Source organism: Lepisosteus oculatus, chromosome 2 (assembly GCF_040954835.1).
Source record: "Lepisosteus oculatus isolate fLepOcu1 chromosome 2, fLepOcu1.hap2, whole genome shotgun sequence".
NCBI classification, from domain to species: Eukaryota; Metazoa; Chordata; class Actinopteri; order Semionotiformes; family Lepisosteidae; genus Lepisosteus; species Lepisosteus oculatus.
Window position 1 is genome coordinate 58,047,762 of NC_090697.1, and position 15,909 is coordinate 58,063,670.

The window sequence follows — 15,909 nt, forward strand, 5'->3', positions numbered from 1 at the left end:
AACCCCTGCTTAAGTCTATTAAGTAAAAGTTTACGGACTAAAGGCATTATTTAAGGCCAAAAGGCTTTATTGTAAAAATAACCAGAAATCACATTTTTAGAAGAGATTTGAGAAGCTTTTAAAAATATTAACCATTTACAGCTATTCAAATTTATAGGTACAGATACAGCCATTCCAAACGAGAGGGAAATGCTGCGGTACAATGTGGTGGGCATGTCGCAATGAAAGGCGTAATAACACGTCATACGCTGTATTGTATGCAAATTAGATTGTTAATAGTATCCAGAATCACCTTGTAAAACCGGCTGGTGGAGCTAATAAAGCTTAACCTCTCCTGTACAACATTTGAGCTGTCACCAGAAAACATTTGGTTTTGAATCCCGATTACTGCTACGGGACAATTTTTATTTAATTAAAAATTTAAGTAGCATACTTTTTAGACTTTTAAATTTAAACTGTGTATTACAGCATGTTAATCATTAAACATTAAAAAGTTGGCATATTTTCTGAAAACAAGATTGCTCAGTTGGACAAAAGTACACAACCTACCACCTTTATCATAAATAATTTGATTATGCAGAAATATTTTATGCATCAAAGTCTTTACCGAAGATATTACTAATAGTATTAATAATGAATGACCTTGGACAAGCTGTAAACTCAAAGTATTACCCTGGTCCACATTCTTTGTAACCGTCTTTGTAAACAAAAAAACTATTTTTTCATTGGCAAAAAGTAACACCACAGCATTTCGTTGATCCGGTCACGCATTCATGCCTTTCACATGCTCATAAAAGATTAATTTAGGAACATAAACATATTACTGAATGTAAACTGTACTGTATATGGCTGGTCTTGGTAGTTTAAAGAACAAATACACACCAGTATTCCATTTCTCCCTAAACATTTGAAACATCAAAGTCTTACATGTGTTTGTATCGGAAACGTTTTTACGTGCTCCTTCTGACCATATTACTGTACGTTTATATACTTTGTGAAAATTGATCGTTTTAACCATTTCTGCAAATCTGCTCGTTATCGGGGTAAACAAAAGCATACTTTTAGAATTTGATTAATAGGAAATATAATATGGAATCGCGTATCTATGTCACTGTGCCTGTGACATGATAGCTTAAGTGACTTGACTTATAAGCATGAGGTCGGTTGTTCAAACATTTCAAATAAACATTTCTTTGAAAAACTAAAATAGCAAAAATTATTGGCATTATATTGACACTTTTTATATTTCTAAATATCACAACATGTTCGTACTCTATGTACACAGCGGTACCGCAGGGTGTAGGGTGTATGCAGAGTAGGCCCGCCGGGAGATAGCGCTCCAGGTGTTCCTCTGGGCCCTGGCGCCGACTGAGGTGCAGCGCCACGTGATGCTGGCCGTGCTGGTCCCCTTGGAGCAGGCCCTGGCTCTGGCTGAGCAGGCTGATGCCATATTCAAGGAGACCGGTGGGGTGCTTACTGCCGGGCAGCGGAGGCGGCGCACAGGGAATCAGATGGGGAAGAGGAGATGGCCAGCCCGTCGAAGCCAGGGGAGCGACAACTGTGGGTCATCTGCCACCGCTGTGGGGAAAGGGGGCACATCGCCCGGGAGTGCAAGGCGCTGGAGCCCCAGGGACTCCGGAGGCTGTTGGGAAACGGGAGCAGGGTGGCCTAAAGGATGGAAGGGGGTGAAGCTACCCCCGCTACGGAAAGCCAGAAGGAGCACTTCACCCCGCCTGCTGCCGTGGGAAGGGTTGGCCACAGCCGGGGCTTATTTCTTCCCTGCCTCATCAAGGGCAGACCCTGCCAGGCCCTTGTCGACACTGGTTCGATCATCACCCTACTGCGGCCTAGTGTCCTGCTGGGCACCGAGGCAGCCGGACCCCCAGGATGGGAAACCACCAGCCTGCGCCCAAGGACGGTGACAGGGCAGTACGCAGAGGTCCTCGGCAAGCTGGCGCTCACAGTGCAGTTTGGGGCTGCGAGGGTGAAACACCCCTTCCACCTTGCCCCAGTCCGCGAGGACTGTATCCTGGGGTTGGACTGGTTGCAGCAGGTGGGTGGTTGCCTTGACTTGGGCCGGTGAGAGTTGGTGGGGCAGGGGGAACAAATCAGTCTCACGGTGTCCAGGCGCACACGTTGACCGGAGCGGGAAGCGGAGACGGCAGCAGGGCCTGTCGGAGCCGCGGGTGTCGGGGCGAGCGTGCCAGAGCTGACTCCCGGGCCGCCCAGCCGGGCGGTTGACAGGGCAGCCACTGGGGGGAATGCGGAGGCCAAGCACAACGGTGAGATAAGCTCACCGCTGGAGGGCACCTGCCACCCCCGGTGCAGCACCCCGTCCCTCGCCTCCAAGGCCTCCCACATTGTGCAGAGTGCCTTCAAGGACTTGGGGTGAGGGCCGAGCTTATCTCACCCGCAGAGAGTGCTGAAAACCGCGCAGCGCCAGGCGAATGCAGATTAATGTTGGGCTTTTGGGCTCAGGTGGATTTGCGCCCTACAGTTCAACCTGCGGTACCGCTGTGCACATACAGTACGAACATGTTGTTATTTTATAACAATAATAATAATAATAAATTTTATTTTATATAGCATCTTTAAAAGGTGGCTTCTCTAAGCGATTTACAGGATGACAATAACAATAAATAAGAAGAATACACAAGATAAGACAATTACAATATATAGAGGAGACCCTGGATGGTGGCACTAAGAAGAGCAGAGGGGTGAAGAATGGAACCAGTTAAGTAAAGGCTTTTCTGAAGAAGAGGGTTTTGAGTCTGGATTTGAAGGAGTTTAGAGAGGGTGACTCTCCGATATCCTTGGGGAGAGAGTTCCAGAACTTGGGGGCATAACAGGAGAAGGCCCTGTCACCCATACAATGTAGACGGGCTTGGGGGACAGTAAGGAGGGCAGAATTTGAAGAGCAGAGGTTGCGAGGTGGGGAGTAGGGCGATAATAGTTCAGACAGGTACTGAGGTGCCAAACCATGCAGAGCCTTATAGGTGAGCATGAGGATTTTAAAGTCTACATGGAATTTGACCGGAAGCCAGTGCAAGGACTCCAGGATAGGAGTAATGTGAACACTTGCACTAGACCTGGTCAGGATTCTGGCTGCTGAATTTTGGACATACTGCAGCTTGTTCAGAGTAGATTTAGATACCCCAGCGAGTAGAGCATTACAGTAGTCAATTCGAGAGAATACAAATGTGTTGATCAGCTTTTCAGCCACAGTTAATGATAGCATAGGGCGTAGTCTTGCGATATTTCTAAGGTGAAAAAAGATGTTTTGACAGTATGCTGCACATGTGGGTCGAATGTTAAGCCAGAATCGAATATAACCCCAAGGTTTTTCAATTTTGATTGAAGCTCAAGTACAGAGCCATCTACAGATAGGGTTACAGGACTGGCTTTACAAAGTTGATGGGGGTACCAATAAGCATGACTTTAGTCTTGTCGCAGTTAAGATGAAGGAAGTTTTGAGTCATCCAAATTTTTATGTCAGAGATGCAATTAGATAGAATAGAGACAGCCACATCAGTGTCGGGTTTGGTATGGATGTATATTTAAGTATCATCAGCGTAAAAATGAAAGCTGAGGCCATGTGATTTTAAAAGTTGACCAAGTGGGAACATGTAAATGCTGAAGAGCAAGGGGCCTAGTATTGAGCCCCGAGGGACACCAGACTTAACAAGACCAATTTCAGACCTGTACCCATTAAGAGAGACAAGTGACAGCGATCAGTGAGGAAAGATTTGAACCATTTGAGGGCAGTGTCCAAACACAGTCTCAAGATGAGAAAGTAAGATGTAATGGTCAACAGTGTCAAAAGCAGCACTGAGATCAAGAAGGATGAGCATAGAAAGAGAACCAGAATCAGAAGCTATTAGAAGATCGTTGGCGACTTTGACCACGGTAGTTTCTGTGCTGTGAAATTGACAGAAGCCAGACTGGAGAGGTTCAAAAAGGTTGTTTGTCATGAGGTGGTTATGTAACTGGAGTGTGACAGCACGTTCTAGAATTTTAGAAAGAAAGGGTAAGTTGGAGATGGGGGAAAAATTGTTAAGGTTGTCGAGAGCCATGTTAGGCTTTTTTGGCACGGGGGTAATGGCAGCAGTTTTGAGGACCGTTGGTACAACACCAGTGCTCATGGATTCATGTAAAATATTGAGGACAATGGGACAAAGAGAAGAGAAACAGGACTGAAATAAAGTGGTGGGAATGGGATCTAAAATAGATGTGGTGGGTTTCATGCGTGTAACTAGTTTGTTGAGGGATGCTGAGTCAAGAAGAGAGAAGCTGGAGAGAAGGGAACCAGAGAAGTTGGATGAGGAGGGAGGAGGTATGGAAATGATATGCGTAGTGGAGAGAATGTGATGCCGGATGTTGTCAATCTTAGAACTAAAGAAATCTAAGAATGCGTTGCAATGTTGTGATGAGGCAGGTAATGTGGTAGGGCAGTTTGGCTTGAGCAGTCTGTTGATGGTGGAGAAAAGATGTCTGGGGTTGTTTTGGTGATTTTCAATGATGTGAGAGAAGTAGGTGGATCAAGCATACTCTATAGTAACCTTATATTCAGATAAGTAATCTCTCAAGCCTGATAATGTACATTTAGGCCGGAAACATGCCACCTACGCTCAAGTTCGTGAGAGGCTGCCTTCATGGATCGCAGGTGGTCATTGTACCAGGGGGCAGGGCGAGAGAAAGAGATGGTTCAAGTTTTTAAAGGAGCAAAGGTGTCAAGGGTAGATAAAAGAGCACTGTCAAGTAACTGTATTTTGTCCTCTAGAGGGTCAGAGGAAGAGAAACAGGATAAGGAGGACAGAACAGAATTTGCAAACCTTGGGTGATCAATTGATCGCCAGTTGCGGAAATTTACAGAGCTTCGGGGGGAGGTGTTAGAAACTGGTAATTCCAGATTGAAGAGATGGCTAAGTGGTCAGAGATGCCTAGATCAAGGGGAGAGCGGTGGGAGACAAAGGAGCCATTTGCAATAATTAAATCTAAGGTGTGTCCTTTGTTATGTTTAGGGGTACAAACAAACTGAGTAAGGTCAAAGCATCCCAAAAGAGAAAGGAAGTCTTTAGCCAGACAGGAAGAGGTTGAATCAGTGTATATTAAAGTCCCCTAGAATAAGGATCCTTTTAAACTTAAGGCATAAGAATGAGAGAAAATCAGCAAAATCACCTAAGAAGGCTCCACTGGGTTTGGGTGGTCTATAAACTGTGGCAATAATAGTAGATTGGGGGATAGAAACATTTAAAACAACACACTCAAAAGAAGAGGGAGGAGTCCATCGTTTTGTTTGTGCCAGGTTTCAGTTAAGCACAGAGGGTCCAGTTTTCTTTCTTTGATGATGTCACATAAGAGAAGAGCCTTGTTTATGGAGCAGGTATTGAATAGCGCTGATCTGGCCAGTCTCGGGGATTAGGGGGAAGCGTAGTGTGCTCCAGGTGCGGTAGTGAGAGGAGATTTTTGAGGTCGGCGCCGGTACGTGATGGACTTACAGTCGTGCGCCGAAAGGCAGGGATAGAGACTCCACTGGCAGATGAACAAAAAAAACGGTCGTAAAATTGTAAAATAATCGTAAAACGGCAATAATCGAATGTGTCTTTTACCAGGAAGTCGCTTTGTTTTAGTTGAAGAAGTTGCAGTGCACCTCAGAGACACGATCAAGAATCAAGACGGGAAGGAAATCCAGAGAAGGCGGTAGCAAGTGGTTTTGAGTGAAGCGGATAACGCAAAGCGGATGAAAATAGATAAATTAGAAATCAATGTCACCGAGAAGAGAAAGGAAAAAAAACATAAATAAGTAGATAAAAATGAAAAACTGGTGAGAGGAGCAGCAGCCAAACATGCCAGCGTTCCCTCTCGACCAGAACCGGAAAAATATTTTGAAATTTAAAAATCTCAATATACTGTAGTGTCCATAATATTTGCAATTTTAGTTTTTCAAAGAAATGTTTCTGTTAAAAGAAAACTCATAGCGATTGCTGGATTTGAACACCCGCCCTCACGCTAATACTGTAAATTGGTGACTTAAGCCGTTACGCCACCCAAGGCAAGTCATGTGACACGCACTGAACCAGCAATACAGATAGATTAATATGGTCAGAAGGTCAACCACATGTAAGACTTTGATGCTTAAAATGTTTAGGGAGAAATGGAATATTGGTGTGTATTTTTTCTTTAAAATACCAATACCAGTAACATACAGTTTACATAATATGTTTATGTTCCTAAATTAATTTTGTTTATGACCTTCACATGCGTTATGCTCCTCTGCTTTTTATGCTTAACTACTAAAATTTCCCTTTAGTGGTAAAATTCCATATAAATATTCAATACTAAGCGGATTAAAATGTGAGCAGTAAAGAGATTAAATGATTCAATCTTTTCACTACCGACTAATGCACCACGAGTGCCCCTGTCGGTCATTTTGGCCAGCCAATCACATACCACGGTACGTACCGCGGGTTTGTACCACGAACTTTGAATGGCTGCACCTGTATAAGAGTTCTTTCACTCACCTAAAAGATACTGTTTATAGTACAAATGCCCATTGACAAATTTACTACCTTACCAAGTCTAAATTGGTCTAAAGGCTGATTTTAAGGGGCCCTAAATGACCTACTGTATTATAACACTCTAGAAATAAGGCTGTAAAAAATACATTTTCAAGCAGAATAACATACCTGAGATCCAGAGTAATCAAACTCTCCTGCTTGTCCAATCGACAGACCACCTGAGCCCAGAATAAGGACCTTTCGTGGGCGGACAATGTCCTCTGGTTTTGGGGCCTTCGGATAGGTAAGATGTTCAGTAAGCCTCTGTTTAACTGTGTGAAAGAAAGATGGAAATATATTCTATACATTCTATCCAATTTGTATTGCAGCTGCATGATCATCAAAACGAGTCAGGAAATTAGAGAGGCAAAAAGTTATAATACCGTCACATTTATAATACATTTTATTTAAAAAACGATGAATGTAAGAAGTAGAAGCAAATATATATAAAAAACAGGTTTGTGGCTCAGTTGCCATACAACCATCAAATTTAATAACAATTAAACATCATGCTCAATATGTAAAAATACTTAAAAAAACAGTACAAACTACAATGATGCAGCCTATGAAAACAATGACAAGTTAAAACTCCTGATCCTCACCTGACATATAAAACGAACAATCAAGAAAAGATCTATCTATTGAACTCCTAAACTATTCTGCGTTGCGGAATTTCATATCTAGGACTAATATTAATCAGAACAAATATGGGCCAAGTGATTGTTTGCAAAGGCCAGGTAAATGTCCAAGTTGCTCAATATAATACTTTGCCCTGGTGACCTTTTAAAGAATGTAGTTTGAAAACACATGGCTAATGCAGGAAATGGTTTCTCTGCCAATGTCATTTTAAAACCAAACGCCTTAGTTGGTAAAGTGTCAGTGCTCAGTTTGGCTCTGTTGCTATTAAACTACTTCAAAAATCAGGTCAAATTCTTCTGAAAGGTGTGCCCTTAATAATCATGTAAAACAACTGGGCTGGTCTCAAACAAGGTGCCAGCTGAAAACTGATCTCTGCATGAGAAACACATTGCAAAATAAGAAAGGACAGCTTGACCTGACAACATCTAGACAGGCAAACAATAGAAGGAAAATGTATGGTCAGGGCTAAAACTTTCTATATTTCACCTGTTATCGAGTTCTTCCCCTGCTTGAAGTCTCGTACTGTGTCTAAAAACACATCAAAGAGGTTGACCAGGTCTGTTGGGCCAGCCATGTGCTCTGGGTGGAACTGGACACTGTTTTTGTTAAAAAAAGAAAAATGAAGAATAGTTAAAAATCAAATAGACGCAAGCACCCGGTATTTTACAACTCTAAATGCAGTTACAACTCTAATTTTGGAAAAAAGGGAAAGGTGTGAACAAAGCCAAAGAGGGAAGACGAAGAACCTGTAGCAGGACAAGAGATACTGTGGTAAACGCATGAGTGTACCTTCTCTGTGTGAACAGATGACAAAGCAGACTGTAGATAACTGGTCACAAGTTGCATGCACTGATGAATGTGGAACAGTAGAATATCACTGAGATTTTAGGAAGGAAAAGGCTAATGAAAACATAAGTCTGAAAATGGGGAAAAAAGTGAAGAATTTGGTCTAAAGTAAGAAAATATTTCTCTGGGTTAAATATTTTACATATTATGTAGATATAACTTGGATTATAATAATGTTCTATTTCTTTCCAAAGACTAAGGGGACTAGGCGATAAGGAAATTCCATTTGCTTTTGCAGCAGGATAAAGGAGTTGCCAAACTGTCTTGTGATTATCTCAAACAGGCTACAAGCTAATGGGGGAAGAACATGACATATAGCATAATGTCATCTTGCACAATAGCATGCCCCAGAAGTGATGGACAAAGGTGCAACAATGTTATTGGAAGATCCCAGATGGGTGTCTTATAGGCAGTAAATGAGCAGCTGGGACCTGACGGGGGAAGAGTATTTCTGGTTGGATATGAAGAGTCTTTCCAAGATTCAGGACAGCAGGAATGCATGTCAAACCCCAAATGATACCACCACTACCCCAGAAACAAAGGAATGAGTGATACTAGGTGCAAATCAATTAATGTATTGAAACAAAATACCATACCGACTAGGGAAGACTTCTACTCTGTGTAATAAAACTACTGTATCTTGTTTATGTCAACTAAAAAGTCATGTTGTCAGAGTCATAAATCAGGGAGGTATGGTACATTTCACACAAAAAAGCCTTATGTATGGGTAATTTCATTTTTTTCAGTTTCTGGAAAAGGTCTCAAATCGAAATAAAAAAGCAGCAATTAACAGCAGATAGCTTTTTTCTTAAATTTTCTAAATTTCTAAAATAAGATTGGACCATGCTGTGCTGCCGAATTGTATGCATTGTGAGAATGCAATTATTCAATATGGGGCAAGTTTTTTGTCACTTTAAGAGCTTAAATATCTGTCCTCCCATCTATTCTCTAATCCGCTTATCCAGTACAGGGTTGCAGGGGAAGCTGAAGCGTTAGTCAGCAAACAACGGAGACAAGGCAGGACAGACCATGGACGGGTCACATTCAGATACAAACATGCACACATTTACACCAGGGCCAATTTTTACAGAAGGCAATGAACCACTGTGTTTTTGGACTGTAGGAGGAAACCAGAGCACCCGGAACATACAAACTGCACATAGACAGCACCCAGGAATTGAACCCAGGGCCCCAGCGCTGCAAGGCAGATGCTAACCATGGCACCACCCATTTATAACTACAAAAAATACGATTTGCTTCAAGAAATCAATAACGGGGAAACCATAAAGCATTCAGGACAGACACACTGAAGAACCAACAGAGTGGAACCATTGCTACCTGAAGAAGGGCTTGGAGTTGTGAATGATCCCCTCACTGCTGTGGTCATTGGCGTTGGTGAAGAGCACAGACCAGTCCTGCGGAAGAGTTCTGGGATCCACCGCAAAGCCATGGTTCTGAGAGGTGATGAAACAGCGCTGCGTGTCTTCATGAATGCATGGCTGGTTGTGTCCACGATTCCCATACCTGAGCACAACACACAGAACACAGGTTTATAATGAACTAAAACCTTAAATGATGGCAAAGCACAACTGGAATGTGGTTGGGGTATGGTTAGTAAACTAATACAGAACAATTAGCAAACACTACAGAAGCAAAAGACTTGGCCAACGCCTGGCAGATGACGTTTAATGTAAAGTGGAGAGTTTTTATATACAGGAAGTAACATTATAAATAGACAGGAAAGAGAGCTTAGGTCTTAAGTGATTTCACCGACATGTTCACAACTTTTAGACAACGTGGGAAAGAAAAAAATCAATGTTGGCATATTTAGTCAAGTTTTAATCAAGAGATCGTATAATGTACAAATAAGGCCTCATTTAGAATATTGTGTACAATTTGGGTCACCATATTACAGAAAATATATTTGGTTGCTCTTTGATTCTAGAGCAGCAATATTTTCTTCAGTATATGAGAATATTCCTTGCTTAAATGCTGAAGGAACTGAATGTTTTTAGTCTTGATAAGACTGACGGGGCCTGTTAAAACTATTCAAAAGCCTCAAAGGCAGTAAAAAGGCCAGCCCAGCAGACTTTTACAGAATACTGAAATACTTCTTTACATAAAGGATTGTGGGAGTATGAAACAAGCTACCTAACCTTGTTATCGAAGTTGATATCTTGGCTTCTTTCAAGAAAAATCAGGATGTGAATCTTGGATCAATCAACTATTAACTACCAACCGAGCTAGATGGGCAAAATGTAATCCTCTTATATGTAACCATTCCAGAATGCAGAGTCATATTCTTATGTACGATGGCCTACAGATTTTTTTAGAGGAACCTCTTTACCAAAAGGAAAATGGATAACCAAAACCAGACCTACAAATTAACAAATCTAAGAACCAGCCATGAACTGTTTAAATTAGTTTGTCCAAATGATCTCGCATTGTACATGCATTTTTGCCTTAGTCTTTATTAGATAAAGCATGTTCATCCCTGCACTCATTCAAATGGAAAACCTAACACAGCTTACAGTAGAACTTCACTGGTCTTTCCCTAGGTAATAGAGCCCCCTTCTGTCTCTTTTGGGGTAATTCAAAAGATCAGAAACTTCATATGGAAAAGATTCAAACTCCACACAGAGGTATTCACATGCTCAAATAAAACCCAGCAGTACACAAAGACTATAAGGCAGCCAAGCTAACCTCCATGGTACTGTACCACTCATGCGTGTTCCTCCTGTAGCCTAAACAATGCTAGTTATGAAAATTCTTCTTCCACAGCACCTGCTTGCTTATCAGTGTTACTACCCCCTCTATCAGTCTTTGCTGATACTTTATGGATCTACTGTGCGCCCGACTGACCTACAGGCTGCGACATTTGGCCAAAACAAGGGGTTATATAATACTGGCAATGCCCCATTTCCTTCTGTTCCTTGCTGCCAACTGCAAGTTTAAACAAAAAAACAGCATTGCTTCTTGGTTGTAAACTCTGATGCTCTTGCATGTATAACTGAAAATGGGTATGCAGTATGTTACTGAGCTGGAAAAAGTAATGTGTTATTTGAGGTAAACTAAACATTCTCTTTTGGTCACTTTTTTTCTTAATTTTGCTAAGTATATCTATATAAATACACTTTACTGTCTTTCGATACTGAAAAAATAAGTTCCAGAAAGAACTCTGGTGAATTAGACGTCTGTTTTATAGGGAGAGGAGAATTATATGACCTTGAGTGAAAAAAACTATGCCAAGATTCAATGAAAAACAAGAGACTAGTAACAGACGTGCTGTGATCAGCAGTTCTACTCAATTTAACCACAATACCTGATTTAAAGGAAGGGGAGGCCCATAGGTGTCGAGGGCTTGATATCATCAGATTAGGGGTGCACAATGTATTGGAGGCCGATATATTGTTCTCTGATAAATGATTATATTTTCCTATTATCTTTCTGATATTGGAATTACAGACGATAATTACAACCGATAATGCGGCACCCTATTTTTGTCTGCTTAACTAGCTTTTTTTATGTGCATGCACTGACGCGCTAGAGTGGGTACAGTACATGAGCTGCAGAGTGAAAATGTCGGTGAAACTTTTTCACCATTTTAGCAGAGGACAACAGAATTGCAATTTGCAACAAACGTTCAGCCAAAGAACAGCAAGAGGAAACAAAGTAATGAGTTTCTCTCCTAATACTCCAATTAGTCAATGGAAAACCCGTCATTCCAATGATTTACTTAAAGAACATGAGGCAGCTAGCATTAGCAAGAAAACAGAAACGGGAGCAAGTGCAGCGATGCCTATCCAACAGGCATTTGAAAATTACAGAACATTTGCCAAGGACAGTCTGAAGGCTAAAGCCATCACAGACAAAATCATAGCGTTTATAGCACTTGATGACCAACCCTTTTCGATTGTGGAGGATCAAGGATTCCGTCAACTAATTGAGCATTTGGAACCCCGTTACACTCCCCCAAGCCGCCACTTCTCTGTTGTTCCCACACACATACACAACCTGATCAAAGCTAAGGTCAGAGATATTAGCTTCAGAACAGACATATGGACTTTAGTCAGATGAGTACGCTAAGCTTTACAGAGTTTCAGGTTTCTTACAAACTCATTACACATCAATGGTGGATTATAGTCTGAATTTGTTTTAAAATGTATAAAAGTCAACGTTATCGGTTATTGGAATCTGTATCGGCCACAACAAGCTGTAAATTATTGGTTATTGTTATCGGCCCAGAAATCCCATATCGGTGCATCCCTACTTCAGATACCCACCTGACAGGCACCATGTCAGTCCACAGTTCTCTACTTTAGATACCAGCTTTGGCAACAGTAGCACTCTTTCATAGTTAAATTAAAACTGATAAAGCAGGAGTTTTGTATTGGTATTTAAAATACCCATAGCAAAATTTCCTGCAGTGTTACATCTGGGTAGGTTTATTCCTGTCCATTTCTTTCTTGAGCTGCCCTCCTCATTACTGATCTTGGAGCATGGTCTTCTGCCCAATGTTTCTCTTTCCTGAGGAGCTCTTATGCTAGCCAAACTTATAGGCAACCAGCATTTCCAGCAAGCTGGGATGTCACTTTCCACACCAGTGTGGAAGCCTTTGTTTTCAAGATACTCCCCTTCAATTACTCAGGCATTTCCATTTTTTGTCCCCTACTTGTACGTTAACTACCTCATGAACCATGATGCATATTTTTGTCCAGTTATAAACTAACCAAAGAGGCACTTTCCAAGTCAAAAAAAAGAAAAACATATATTCTTAACTGAGTTCTCTCTTCCCATTTAGGTCAAGTCCAAAAGACAAGCAAAACAACTAGACCAGTACAGGAGAGAGAATATTACTCAAATTACTTGTATATAAATCAATAAGAACACGTGTTCATATATTTAGTCATTCAGCACACCCCTACCACCCTGACAGCCTGTTGCTATTGGTAATATTTACTCCATAAAAAGGGTTACAAAAGTAGAAACTCACTTCATTTTGTAGGTCTTGGCTCCAATGACAAGAGACAGGATCTGGTGGCCCAGACAGATTCCAAACACAGGCTTGGGATTCCCTTGAAACACAACCTTCTTCACATTCTCAATCGTCTCTTTGCAAAACACTGGATCTCCAGGACCATTACTGAGGAACAAACCATCAAAGTCTGCGGGGAAAAGTGAAAAGGATGTTTTGATAGGGTGAAACAGCTCTGGCAGAATAGCAACTAATCTAGACACTGCTTTCAGTGAGAATATTCAATATGTAACACTAGTTTATTATTCATAATATGTAGTTCTTTTATTAATGCTTTAGCAGGTTATTTTAAATACAATTCAGAGTAAATATCTTCAACGGAGTATAAAGGTTTTTCTGATAACAAAACTGTTGATTGCTGTTCCCAATTCTGTTCTGCACATAAATGTGTTAAAACTGTAATTTTCAATGCAAATAACTATTAAAAAGTACATTTGATTTCTTGTTTCACAGCCTATCATCGGTAACTTCTAACTAACTGGTAGACAAATAAAAGTAAAAGATAAACATGCTAATACTGTACATTAAAATAACTATATATTCCTGACATTCAACTACCTTCCTGAAAATTCAAAATGATTTTGAAGGATGCTGTCAGAGCTTAATGGACACCAGGTTAACCTGGAAGTATCCTGCCACAACTTTTTAATAAGCCACAGTGTATTCAAATAAACTGCCAAAGGCTTCCAAGATGTTCCAATGTGACATTCGCATTACTCTCTTCCTATCGAACAGTAGCAGATTCTGCTTATGAAACAGAATTTAAACTGCACCACTAGTACAGCCTCATACTGTGTCCCTTATCGACTGTCAGGATAGCAAGTATCAAAGTTCAAGACAGGATTCATGAGAAACATATAAAAAGGCATTAGTGCCAAGCATATTAGGAAATCCAGTGACACTACAGAAAATCATCTGTTTGCCTACAAAGCATATCTGGCTTTAAAACAAGAAAAGAAACTTCCCTATAAAGACAAGCCAGAATTTGATGGATGAATGCAGTCCCTGTGAAAAAGCAGGATGGAATACAGTATATACCAATAAACACACTGGAGTGCAATGAGTGCAAAGGAACACTAAGAGCCCTTCACTCAATCAACAATGCTGGCAATGGAACAGCCCCAATGGAGAATGTCATTTAATGAAGCACGACAGGATAGGATACAGATTGGTCAAGACTTCAATGACCTTTGCTGTCCAATGGGTAGTCCCAGGGCACCACCGTCACACAGGCCCCCCTTTGACACAGGCAGCGGATCTGATTGTGCTTAATGCCACAGTCCACCGCAGTGATCCTGACATCGCCAGTGGGGTTGAACACCTTGGGCTCCTGTTGACAAGGGAGCAAAAACAGTCAACAAATAACTAACGTCTTGAGATACAAAGTGGGAAACAAAACGTGAACTTAAGAACCCGTTCACATACAAGGCTAATTATGGAGACCGAGAAAAGGAAAAAAAATAATCCTTAAAATCAGAAGTTAAAATGTTTAAGTACTCAACACAAAAATAATTAACTGGAATAAACAAAGGGGAATAATTCAACAGTGTCTGTTTGAAAAAAAAACTGTTTGAAAAGTAGTTAATATGTCAATGCTCAAGAGTAAGTCTTGAGTGGGACTACTTCAGATAATGCTTAAGATTATTAATATGAATGTTTATAAAGTTAGAAAAAACAAACGTAATACATGTTCTTCATGAATCCTCAGACTGACAGCACAGACCAGAGCACACTTCATCAGCTCCATGTCCAAAGGTAGTGAGCAAGTCGTCACGTGTGAAAAGACCAACACAAAGCTCTTCAATGTCCACAAGAACATTCTGAAAGGTCCCATTTTTTATTTGCACCAAATTTCACTACTTCACAGTACAGTTTTCAGAACTTCATGTTCTCCATGTACGTAATACAGGTTTGATTCTGGGTCCTCTGTGGCTCAACACCCATCCCCCCACAGCCACACACTCCCTTACCCTTCACATCTGCGACTGCCCAACACCTCCTCCATCCCCCCACAAACATGGCCGCCTACAGCTACAACCCCGGACAGCTACTCACCCACCCATCCCCCACAGCTGCCACTCTCCAACACCTCCACCATTAACACCTGCAGCACTGAAAGCACGAAGAGCACCATCCCCCAGGCCAGGCCGACCATCACGGCTGACCAGGTGAAGAAGGAGCTGAAGAGGCTGCACCAGGGTAAGGCCACAGGACCAGATAACATCTGTCCCAGAGTTCTGAGGGCCTGTGCTGATCAGCTGAGCGGAGTGCTCCAGCGACTGTTCAACCTGAGCCTGCGCTTGGAGAGAGTCCCGATGCTCTGGAAGACATCATGCCTGGTCCCGGTACCAAAGAAAGGGCGCCCCTCTGTCCTCAACGACTACAGACCAGTTGCACTGACTTCTCACGTCATGAAGACACTGGAGAGGGTGGTCTTATCCCACCTGAGACCCCTGGTCAGCTCATCACTGGACACCCTACAGTTTGCCTACCAGCCCAGTGTTGGTGTGGAGGATGCGATCATCTACATGCTGCAAAGGGCCTACTCACACCTGGACAGGGCTGACAACACTGTAAGGATCATGTTTTTCAACTTCTCCAGTGCCTTCAATACCATCCAGCCCTTACTTCTAAGGAGGAAGCTGGAGGAGATGCAAGTAAAGGCCTTCATGACCTCATGGATCACTGACTACCTGACAGGCAGACCATAGTCTGTGAGACTTCAGAACTGTGTGTCTGAACAGGTAGTGAGTAACACAGTGGCACCTCAAGGGACAGTTCTTTCTCCATTCCTCTTCACCCTCTATACTTCGGACTTTAAGTACAACTCAA

General features: G+C 41.8%; 1 protein-coding gene across 3 annotated transcripts in view; it reads right to left on the reverse strand.

The window, feature by feature from the left end:
* cad (carbamoyl-phosphate synthetase 2, aspartate transcarbamylase, and dihydroorotase) overlaps positions 1-15,909 on the reverse strand; it is a 51,164-nt gene that overhangs the window by 28,793 nt on the left and 6,462 nt on the right. For all 3 annotated transcript variants that reach the window (XM_015345174.2, XM_006625756.3, XM_015345179.2), the window contains exons 5-9: positions 14,266-14,407; positions 13,036-13,207; positions 9,381-9,566; positions 7,683-7,792; positions 6,687-6,829 (exon numbers count right to left, since the gene is read on the reverse strand). In XM_015345174.2, the coding sequence (XP_015200660.2) occupies positions 6,687-6,829; positions 7,683-7,792; positions 9,381-9,566; positions 13,036-13,207; positions 14,266-14,407 (753 nt within the window). The remainder of the gene's footprint in view (positions 1-6,686; positions 6,830-7,682; positions 7,793-9,380; positions 9,567-13,035; positions 13,208-14,265; positions 14,408-15,909) is intronic.